At 50.8% G+C, this 11,621-nt stretch overlaps 1 protein-coding gene across 6 annotated transcripts in view; it reads left to right on the top strand.

The window, feature by feature from the left end:
• Window positions 1–7,069: 7,069 nt before the first annotated feature.
• Window positions 7,070–11,621, top strand: part of RWDD4 (RWD domain containing 4) — a 204,791-nt gene continuing 200,239 nt past the window's right edge. For 4 of the 6 annotated variants that reach the window (XR_013623205.1, XR_013623206.1, XM_078776528.1 and 1 more), the window contains exons 1-3: window positions 7,070–7,145; window positions 9,484–9,564; window positions 9,883–9,992. Coding sequence is in view for 3 of the 6 variants with exons in the window: in XM_078776528.1 (XP_078632654.1) it covers window positions 7,080–7,145; window positions 9,484–9,564; window positions 9,883–9,992 (257 nt within the window). In the remaining 3 variants the exon portion in view is untranslated. Of the gene's footprint in view, window positions 7,512–9,483; window positions 9,565–9,882; window positions 9,993–11,621 lie in introns of all 6 variants that reach the window. The other 2 variants (XM_078776530.1, XR_013623207.1) reach the window with 2 other exon arrangements.

The raw sequence follows: 11,621 nt of genomic DNA, 5'->3' as shown, positions 1-11,621 counted from the left end.
CATAGCATGATGCTGCCACCACCATGCTTCACGGTAGGGATGGTGTTAGATGGGTGATGAGCTGTCTCGGTTTCCACCCGATGTAGCACTTTGCATTCAGGCCAAAGAGTTCAATTTTTGTCTCATCACACCACTAGAATATTTTGCCTCATGCTCTCAGTCTTTCACGTGAATTTTTGCAAACTTCAGGCATGCTGTCATGTGCCTTTTTCTCAGGAGTGGCTTCCATCTGGCCACTCTTCCATAAAGTCTAGATTTGTGAAGTGCTGCAGAGACTGTTGTCCTTCTGGCAAGTTCTCCCATCTCACCCAAACTTTGTAGTTCTGGTCACCACCCTGACCAAGGTCCTTCTTGGCCAGTTGCTCAGTTTGGTCGGACGGCCAGCTCTAGGAAGGGTCTGGGTCGTGCCATATTCGTTCCATTTCCTAATGATGAAACCCACTGTGTTCTTGAGAACTTTCAGCACTCCAGAAATGGTTTTATACTCTTCCCCAGATCTATGCCATTTGTGTGTACCATTGTGTGCCATTGTGTGCCATATGTCATAATGACATCATAAATCTTTTAAAGATAGTCGAAGAACAATATTGGCAACTGCATTGAATTCCTTCACCTCAGCAACATATATTTTAAGGTCAAAATACGCTTACACCTAACTAATTAAACGATTTTTTATATGTAATTGTGTCATAATTAGCTGATGACATCATAATGACATCAAATATATTGCCCTTCCCCTTGTCCTATTTTTTTTTGCAGCTTACTTTAAAAAAAATAAAAGGTAGGCCTATACCATGGAGATTGGAGATGCTTTGGTGAAAAAAATGATACTTCCGTCCACCGTGTAACGATATTTTCACCAAGGTACCTCACTTCGGAGAACATTCTCGCCAACAAAGCTTTGTTCCTTGTAGACAATCCTGCGCTGATGCAAGACTTGTGCGATAATCGAACAAGTTTTGCCACCCCTTATTGCCACCAAGACCTCCATGTAGAAATTAATTATGTAGTCCTGGCATACGGACACAGTCATCCGATCCTTAGGATTTGACCTCCATATGACAGGAAGCTGTGCCTTGAGGTAGCCATGCACTCTTGGGTTTACCAAGTGGTTCAGCAGGAGCTTCATTTTCAGAGAACTTTGAACAATCGAATGCACAGTATATGCAAAGATTCCATGTGTAGATCAAATTTGCGTTGTTCCTTCACCACACTGTCTTTGGTGCACGACGCAGGGTTTAACAGATAATCCTCACACGGTGTGTACTGTCCTGTTCCTCAATCCTTCACCACACTGTCCTGTTCCTTCACCACACGGTGTGTACACCGTATCCCTGCGCATCGTAAGAGCGTGACCAAGGGTTGGCGTCAGGAAGGGCATCCGGCCATAAAAACATTGCCTCAAACAGGGAACCATGATTGTCATGGGGCCCGCAAGGCTAACCCCTGCTCCAGCAGGGAAAATGGCCTTAAAACGATCATTCATTCATTCATATTCCTCACAGCTCGGTTTATAAAGAAATATGCAATGAAAATTGCGTACGTACCGCTTTACACAATGGCCGCTCTCGTTCATTAAACCGGCTCTGGATGGATACTGCACATGTGCAGTGAAGTGAAAACACATCTGTTACTCGATTAGCCTCTGTTAAAAGGCATTAAGATTTTGCAAAAATCGAATATTTGGAATGGAATATCTGAAAAAGTAAATAATGACCTCGGAAAATGTCCAATGACATTGTGGCGGACACAAGCAAGAGGACACGAATTCAATGCACCAGCAGGTGGCGGGAACGTCCAGGCAGGGAACTGGAAGGCATGCCCCGCCTATCGACCGATCGGCCACGCCCAGGGACTAGGCGTGGACCCGGCACATATATGCGGGCTCCAAGCTCGAGCCCGCCCAGTGCTGGAGTTTGAGCTTTCTTAATAAAGACTGTTTTGGTTATCAAACGCGTTGTGGCCTACCTCTTTGGCAAGCAAGTTGTGTGCGTAGCACCACACTTCACTGGTGACCCCGATTGGTTCAGCCGTCGCTGACCACCGAACGCGCCATGGCCAACAACGCTGTAGCGGTAAAACTCCCAGAGTTTCGGGAAGCAGAGGCCGATGTGTGGTTCGTGCAGGCCGAAGCGCAATTCCAGCTTAGAGGCATAATGGCGGACGAGACGCATTACTACCACGTGGTCGCCTCCCTCGGGCCCGGCACTGCCACCCGAGTCGTGTCCATCCTGCGGCACCCGCCGGCCGACCACAAGTACGGGGTGATCAAATGTCTCCTCATCGCCACGTTCGGCCCTACTGAGATCGAATGGGCCGACCGCCTCCTGGACCTTCCCGAACTCGGCGACACACGACCATCCATGCAGATGGATTATATGCTGTCGTTGCTGGGTGACCAAGCCCCGGATTTTTTATTCCGGGCGCTTTTCCTACGCCAGCTACCCGCACAGGTACGCCTCGCGCTGGCCGGTTCCAATATAAAGGAACCCCGCGCCCTGGCCGTAGAGGCCGACAAGTTCTTCGCGGCTTGCGACACGCGGTCGGGTTACGGTGCGGCCGTCCTGGATCCCGAGGCTGATGCTGCTGCGTCCCTCGTGGCCGCTGCCACGCCCCGCCCACCACCACTGCCGCCGAGAAAACCGCGGCTGCCGAAGTCCCCGCCGCCGCAAGCCTGGTGCTCTTACCACACCAGGTTCGGCCACAAGGCTAGGAAGTGTTGCCCGCCGTGCTCGTTTGACAAGTCGGGAAACGACCTGGCCGGCGCTCGGTAGCGGCCCTGAGCGTCGGCCATTCCGGCAGCCTCCTATTCATCATGGACACCTTGTCCGGGCGCCGTTTCCTCTGCGATACAGGAGCGCAGGTAAGCGTCATCCCAGCCTACACGTCCGACAAGCGAACCGTGGGCGGGGCCCCCGCGTTGCTTGCCGCCAACGGTACACCCATCCGCACGTTCGGGAAGCGCTGCCTCTCCCTGCGGTTCAGCGGGAAACGCTTTCAATGGTCGTTCGTGAATGCCAGCGTGCCGATGGCATTGCTCGGTGCGGACTTCCTATGTGCGAATGGGTTGTTGGTCGACGTAAAGCACAAACGGCTCGTCCAGGCCGAAACCTTTAGCTCGCTCGCTTGTTCGCTGAGCAGCTCGTTGAGCGGCTCACTGAGCGGCTCACCGAGTGGCTTGCCAAGCGGCTTGCTGGAGGGTTCCGTCCCGGCGAGTTTAGTTTGCACGCTTCCGGCAGCGGACGACTTTAACCGCCTCCTCGCTAGTTTCCCGGCCCTCACGTGGCCCACCTTTTCAGCGGTGGCCGTTAAACACGGGGTGGAGCATCACATCCCCACGGTCGGACCGCCGGTCTATGCCCGGGCACGCCGACTCGAGCCCACGAAGCTCGCCATGGCGAAAGCGGAGTTCACCATGCTGGAGTGGCTGGGGATCGTACTGCGCTCCAACAGCGCTTGGGCTTCCCCGCTGCACATCGTGCCGAAGCCCGGCGGGGGATGGCGGCCGTGCGGGGACTACCGCCGGCTCAATGATGCCACCACCCCCGACCGCTACCCGGTCCCGCACATTCAGGACTTTTCCGCCCGGTTGGCCAACACGACCGTGTTTTCGAAGGTGGACCTCATCCGGGGCTACCATCAGGTCCCCGTCCAACCGGTCGACGTCCCAAAGACGGCCGTCATCACCCCTTTCGGCCTCTTCGAATTTCTGAGGATGCCCTTCGGGTTGAAGAATGCGGCTCAGGCGTTCCAGTGGCTTATGGATAGCGTCTTGCGCGACTTACCTTTCCTGTTCATCTACCTGGACGACATCCTAGTCGCGAGCGCGTCCCGGGAAGACCACCTGCTCCACCTCCGCACACTGTTCGAATGCCTGGGACAGCATGGCCTAATCATCAACCCTGCCAAGTGCCGTTTCGGTGTCACCACCATCGATTTCTTGGGGCACCGCATCACCGAGCACGGGGCCGTCCCGTTACCGGCCAAGGTGGAGGCGGTCAGGGATTTCCCGCGGCCCCGCACAGTCAAGGGGCTCCAGGAGTTCCTGGGCATGGTGAACTTTTACCACCGCTTTGTGCCCCACGTCGCCCAGCTCCTCCGCCCCTTGCACGAGGCCCTCCGGGGCAAGCCGGGCAAAGGTGACATTGCATGGTCGGAGCCGATGGCTGCGGCATTCGCGGGCGCAAAGCTGGCTCTGGCCGACGCCACCATGCTGGCGCACCCGGCGCCCGATGCACTGATCGCCCTCACCACCGACGCGTCGGATTACGCGGTGGGCACGGTGCACGAGCAATGGGTGCGTGGTGCTTGGCAACCGCTGGCGTTTTTCAGCCGGCAGCTTCGCCCGCACGAACGCCGGTACAGCACCTTCGACCGTGAGTTGCTCGGACTCCACCTGGCGGTCCGACACTTCCGCCATCTGCTGGAGGGCCGCCCGTTCACGGCCTTTGTTGACCACAAGCCCCTTGTGTTCGCGATGGCCAAGGTCCCCGAGCCATGGTTGGCACGGCAGCAGCGCCACCTCTCTGCCGTGTCCGAGTACACGACGGACATCCGTCACGTGGCGGGTAAGGACAACCCGGTGGCGGATTGCCTTTCCCGGTCCGTCGTGCACGCGGTCCACCTCGGGGTCGACTATGCCCGGATGGCGGTGGCCCAGACCACCGACCCCGGCGTCCAGGCCTTGCGGACCGCCGTCACGGGCCTCCGCGTCACCGAGGTGCCGTTCGACGTCGCAGGCATGGCCCTCCTATGCGACGTCTCCCTCGGCCGGCCTCGCCCCATCGTGCCTGCTGGCTGGCAGCGCCCGGTGTTTGACGCCATCCACGGCCTGTACCACCCTGGCGCGAGGGCATCCCAGAAACTCGTCGGGGCAAAGTTCGTCTGGCATGGCCTCCGGAAGGACGTCCGCGACTGGGCCAGGACCTGCCTCACGTGCCACCGCGCAAAGGTCCACCACCACACTCAGGCACCGTTGGCCCCGTTCACGGTGCCCGAGCGGCGGTTCGACCACGTGCACGTCGACTTGGTGGGACCTCTGCCCCCCTCGCGAGGGTTCACCCACCTCCTCACCATGGTCGACCGCATCACACGGTGGCCGGAGGCCGTCCCATTGGCGGCGACGTCTGCAGCTGAGGTGGTGCAAGCCTTTATCACCACTTGGGTTGCCCGGTTCGGTGCCCCCTCGGACATCTCGTCCGACCGCGGCCCCCAGTTCACCTCGGAGCTCTGGGCCGTGGTGGCGCAAGGGCTCGGGGTGAAACTACACCGCACCACGGCCTACCACCCCCAGGCCAATGGCCTGTGCGAGCACTTTCATCGCTCCATGAAGGCCGCGCTCCGGGCCAGCCTCTGCGATGGCGGCTGGGTCGACAGACTCCCCTGGGTCCTGCTGGGCCTCAGGACGGCGCCCAAGGACGACCTGCGCGCGTCCTCGGCGGAGCTGGTCTTCGGGCAACCACTGCGGGTACCGGGTGAATTTATCCCCGACTCCACGGCTCCTTGGTCCGCGGCACAACAGCGCTCCGCCCTTCAGGAGACCGCCCAGAGGTTCGCCCCGGTGCCAATGGCACACCACGGTTGCCCGCCTTCCCACGTCGCCCCGGAGCTTCGCACGGCAAAGTACGTGTTCATCCGGCACGACGCCCACCGGGCACCGCTACGGCGCCCGTACGACGGGCCCTTCCGCGTGTTGGAGACCGGGGACAAATTTTTCACGTTCGACATCGGCGGTGCCCCGGATCGCATTTCCGTGGACCGCCTCAAGCCGGCCCACCTCGATCCGGACCACCCCCCGCCAGCGGCTCTGCCTCCGCGTCGAGGCCGCCCCCCCCCGGCGGTCGGACCCCCGGCACCCCCGCCAGCAGCTCTTCCTCCGTGTCGAGGCCGCCCCCCGGCGGTCGGACCCCCTGCACCCCCCAACCCCGCCGTCCCGCCACCCCCTAGACCGGCAGCCATCACCAAGGGGCGTTTCGGCCGGGTCATCCAGCTTCCCCACAAACTCACCCTTCAGGTGCGCGGGAATTCTGGGGGGGCGCGTGTGGCGGACACAAGCAAGAGGACACGAATTCAACGCACCAACAGGTGGCGCGAACGTCCAGGCGGGGAACTGGAAGGCATGCCCCGCCTATCGACCGATCTGCCACGCCCGGGGACTAGGAGTGGCCCCGGCACATATATGCGGGCTCCAAGCTCGAGCCCGCCCAGTGCTGCAGCTTGAGCTTTCTTAATAAAGACTGTTTTGGTTATCAAACGCGTTGTGGCCTACCTCTTTGGCAAGCAAGTTGTGTGCGTAGCACCACACTTCAACATAGAGTTTAATCTCTGCTTGAGATAGTTATTTGTGCGGTGCAAAAGTTCCGAGTCCGATCTCCACAAGGCCCCTGACACCTATTGGCTCAAAATCCTCTTAACTGGTACTTTGGTAGTTTTACAATGAATGGGGAAATGTATAGGAGTGCATACTGCATAGGAATTGCATTGGGGTGAGCACTAAAATGGCGGCCGTAAGATGTTTTTCATCGCGTGGTGGGTGGAGTCAGGGCAGCTATCCAATCAATCGGTGGGATGGATTGTTCCATCGAGACGTACGAACAGTCATATTATTAAGATTTAACCAAATTGTGCTATTTGGCACAAATTAAACGAAAAAAACATGCTTTTTTATTTATTTTATGAGGTCATTTTCTTGATTAGGTAAAAACACTGAAGAAAGGGACAAACATTTTTGGGTATCAAGATGCCGTAATCCTTCTCCATATTTGTAAATCTGTGGATGGGAGATGTGATTGTAAATGTATTGGCTTATGTGTGAATTGCACTTCGTGTGTGGTTGTACGACAAGAAAAAGCACCGCCATTTATTATTAACCGATCGCTTTGCCTTTATAATCATGCAATACGAATCACACCGTCAGGGATTAAAACACAGCTTTAAATTTGTGAAGTACTTTATTGTACTGTTCCGAGGAGAATATTTAGGCGAGTGCACTTTTTATGTTCTTATAATTTTGTACAACACAAATGTGTTTGAAAGGAATTAATGTAATCAGGAAAATACTTCCATCGCAATGTTATCAGATGGAGTTCCGGTCGGCCTTTCCACTCCACTTCCTTCCGGTTCCCTCTGCTGTTTCTCTTTCCGTGGTATTCAGTAATTAGACACTTGATGATTTACGAGCAACCTTTATTTTTCTGAGGTGTATGTGGTGGTGACGTTGTTGATTTTTCCGATGAAATCGCTTTACACCACCTTTGCGGTCCTCTGAGCTTTGGAATTATTTTCGAGCGACGTTGTGCACAAAACTTTCTGAATGTGTGTTGGATTAATGTTCAGTTTCCGTTTCCTGCCGCGTGTTTGACGTCTCTGTGCGTGCTTGTGCGGTATTCATTTCGTACCGACGCGTACGGGTCCTGAAACCCAAGTTAGGCCGATTTATTATTATTATTTTTATTTTAAACGATTAACGATCTCATCAGTGCGACTGAATGGCACTCAGTGAGGAACAGCAGGTGAGATGCTTTCGGGAACGTACATTACCACAGATATCCTTCATTGGTTGGGCGGGAATGAGAGTCAGGGACGTGTGTGAATATATATAGGTGTGTGTTCGGCTACCAAGCGGCTAGCTAGCGCTTACCAAGCCAGCCGTTCCTTATCAGCTGTTTCCGCTTTCGAATGGAGTGCTTATGCCACTTGGCGAGCGCTCTACACGAAACTTGGTTTTCTTTCCTTGTTATTTAATGAACCCGACAGAACATTCTAGTTGTTAGAAATATATAAGACCAAGGATTGTTACCTGTATAGCTTTATGGTAAGAGGCAAGACTCTTTATGACGTATGTAGGTCTTGCCTCTTATCTTATACAAGTTACCTGCTGAGGTGTGGGGTAGCTTAATTCGAGCACATCCACCAACTCGTCGTCCTGGTTGGTACCTTGCAGGTAAGGTGTTGCCTCATTGATACGACCACACTTTGAGCCGGCTGCATTGTCGTAAATCAAAATTGCTGACACACGTTAAATATCCCATGGTATCTTTCACAAAAAGTAGGCATTTTTGGTTTGCGTTCCTGGACCAAATTTTCACATTTTTGCGCCATCATGAATGACAGAAATGTATTGTGTGCGTTGATCATTCAGGATGGCTGTAGTTTGTTAGAGCTCCAGATGTTAAAGGAGTTTGTACACTACTTGAAATATATGAATGGTTTGGAGAATGTTACATTGACACCAGTCATTTTCCATGGCTCTAACACTCACCGAATTTCCATCCAATTAAGCACATGTTGGAAGATCAATAAGGAACACTATTAATATGTTTATTGCTTGATATTTCTTGGAATATTGATTTAAAAAAAAAAAAGATTAAGTTCCCAGAACAGACTTTTCCGACAAATGCTTAGTTTATTCCACTGGGCGAAGCGAGGTCGAGGCTATTGATTCCTGATACGTGAATGCCTGCAGAAAACAGACCTTTTGGAACGCCGGCCACATTTCCCATCATTGTGTAACTTTGTTAAAACATTCTCCGTGGGTAGGCGCTCCTATGTTGAAAGTTTCGTGTCAATTGCTCAAGCGGTTGCGGAGAAAACAAATTTAAAAGCGAATAAAGGTGAAAATGGGACAGCTCCATTCCTCCCAATGGTCAAGGATGGTTGTGGATGCCTATTACGAGTTCTACATAATTTGAATGCAAAAAATGAATGATCGTTTTAAGGCCATTTCTTCCCCGCTAGAGCAGGGGTTGGCCTTGCGGGCCCCATGACAATCTTGGTTCTCTGTTTGAGGCAATGTTTTTATGGCCGGATGCCCTTCCTGACGCCAACCCTTAGTCGCCTCTTACGATGCGCAGGGATAAGAGCCGCAATATACCTATTTTAAACCGGGGTACACACTGGGATAGTTGTACATAATTTAATGACTGATTTGGATAAATTGTTTCCTAAACTCCGGTGCAGCTTTAATAAAGTACCCAAACAGAGACAATTGATTAAATAATGGGGTAAATACATTTTATGAACCTTCTTTTTCTCAATCCTTTTTCTTTTTATCCGATACCAGGCTGAAAGTGGTTGTGGATTTCTCACTCGATTTGCATGGTCTTTTGGCTCTTCTGCATGCATTGGTGGGCTCCACTGTGCATGGTTGATCATTCTGTGGATCCATTGAATTGCAGCTCTGTCTTTATTTTTTTACAGTAATAAATTGTGAAATTCCACTCGGGGAGGGGGTGGGTTTATATTTTGGCCTACCTATAAAGCTGCCAGCCATCCCATTACCATGAGATGCTGTGGGCTTTGTCAGCCAATGTTAGTGCTGATTAATGTCCAAATTACATTTTGTGGGACTCGATTATATGCATTTTGTATACTGCTTAGATTATTTTCTGTGCCTCCACTTTCTGATTTTGCTGATTGTTGGACTTGTATCTATTATTACAGACAATGAAATCCTACAAATTAACCATTATGTTGTGTCCTCAGCTTGAGGTGGAGGCATTGTGCTCCATTTACGAGGGCGATCCCAGGTACAAGCAGATTGATCAGAGAACACACCAGTACTTGGTACATATTTGTTGCGCTGTATAATGGGCAGTGCATTTTTTTTTTACTTGTATTCAAATTGCTATTGTGTTAGCTATAATTTGTTGCCCTGGTGTCGTAGATTTTATTTTTTTGATTGAAAGCTGTTATGACAGGAAAGTGGGTTCTATGGTTGAGGATCGGATATGATGTGAATTGCTTGCAGATTCTGTCATAGCTTTTTTGTTGTTGTTGTGATTGTTGTGCTGCCAATTTTATGATTGTATTGTTTGCTGCATTGAGGCCTGAATTGCCACAACATAATGAGATTCAACCTACCACTGGCATCCTCGTTGGCAGGTCGGCACTGAGGGAGATGCAGGCTCGTTTACACTCGAAGTCTCATGGCCTGAAGATTATCCAGAACGTCCACCTACACTCAGCCTGGATTCCTTTTACAACAAACACATGTATTGTATTTTACACTGTTGCTTGAATACAATATTTGAAAGTACATGGTGTCCCAAAAATAGTGTAGTCATCTGTCTGTAGGCTCGCTGCACTTTTCACCTGCTGGAAAAGGAAAATTGGATTTGTAAAGTACAGTTCCACAATTGCAGCACATTCTTGATCTGTCCACCTATTCATGTAGTCCGGCAGCTAAGCTAAATATAGCATAACAATTGTGCATTTTGTGAGGAAAGCACCAAATTTGGCACACTAGTAGACCATCATATTATGAAAAGATCTGGATATTGGGCCATCTCAGATTCAGAGATTTGATTTTTGCAAGATTTGCAGATTTTGCAGATTTGCAAGCTGAGATTGCAACGCCAGGGACGGCCGACTCATTCCTGCGAGCTGCCTACGTCACCCGCACAAGAAGAGCTCGTCAAATCACTGCAGCGGCACTGCACATCCTGCAACACCGTGCGTATGAACGCCACTGTATGACATATGCTGATGATGCCGAAGACCTGCCTGAGTTCGAAGACTGGTGTCACCAGAGAGGAGAAGACATTCCCAACTTTCAGTACTGGGCAACTGTGCTGGAACTAGAGATGTTGGTACTGGTGTACGTGCGTTCTCTGCGGCAGGCTTCATTCACGATGTACCTTGATGCCCTGACGGAACTGGTCCCATGGTTCCATGCTTTAGACCACACACACTATGCCAGGTGGGTCCCTGTTCACCTGAGGGACATGGTTGCACTCCCAATGAAGCACCCAGATGTAGCCAGAGAATTCAGGGCTGGCAACTTCACTGTACAGAAGACGAAGAAGATGTTCTCTTCGATCCCAATCGAATCGAAATCTTGCAAAAATCTAATCTCTGAATCTGAGATGGCCCAATATCCAGATCTTTTCATAATATGATAGTCTACTAGTGTGCCAAATTTGGTGCTTTCCTCACAAAATGCACAATTGTTATGCTAAGTTGCCCCACTAATGATAAACTTCCAGGGTTAAAGCATCAATCTGGGAAACAAATCACATTGTTAGGCATTAGCATTGCCAAAAATTCAACATCGAAATGACTACACTACTTTTGGGACACCCTGTAGTATAAACAAAATTGCTTCTATTACGATGATTTTCAAATGATAGAGCTAACAATGTTGCACCATGGTCTGATTATTCCCTCAAGTTCCTCTGTTGTCATACTGAAGAAATTGTCCATTATGTAATAAGCATCTTTTTAATATATCAAATAACAAATTGTAGTTTGGTGAATCTCTATTGACAAAGTTTGCGAAATATCAGTGTGCAAAATGCAAAGAAACAAAAATCTGGGGAGAAATCTTCAAAAAAGGTCAAAAATATAACATTTCAGCTTCAGATTGGCTTCGTCACGGATTATTGTATAACCCATGTGTGTTCACGACCATTTAAAATTGACCCCAAGAACAAGTGGATTTAATAATGAACAATTGTACATGGGGTGGGAATACAGAGAAGAAAATGGTAATAAAGACATCTTAACCCATTACCAAATAAACGCGACCATGAAACAAACACAACAACAACACAACATGCATTTTAAGGCCATTTTCCCTGCTAGAGCGGGGGTTAGCCTCATGAAACAAACAAATATACTGA

This window comes from Myxine glutinosa, chromosome 4 (assembly GCF_964187855.1).
Source record: "Myxine glutinosa chromosome 4, kmMyxGlut1.1, whole genome shotgun sequence".
NCBI classification, from domain to species: Eukaryota; Metazoa; Chordata; class Myxini; order Myxiniformes; family Myxinidae; genus Myxine; species Myxine glutinosa.
The sequence above is the reverse complement of the archived record's forward strand: the minus strand, read 5'-3'. Positions and strand labels throughout refer to the sequence as shown.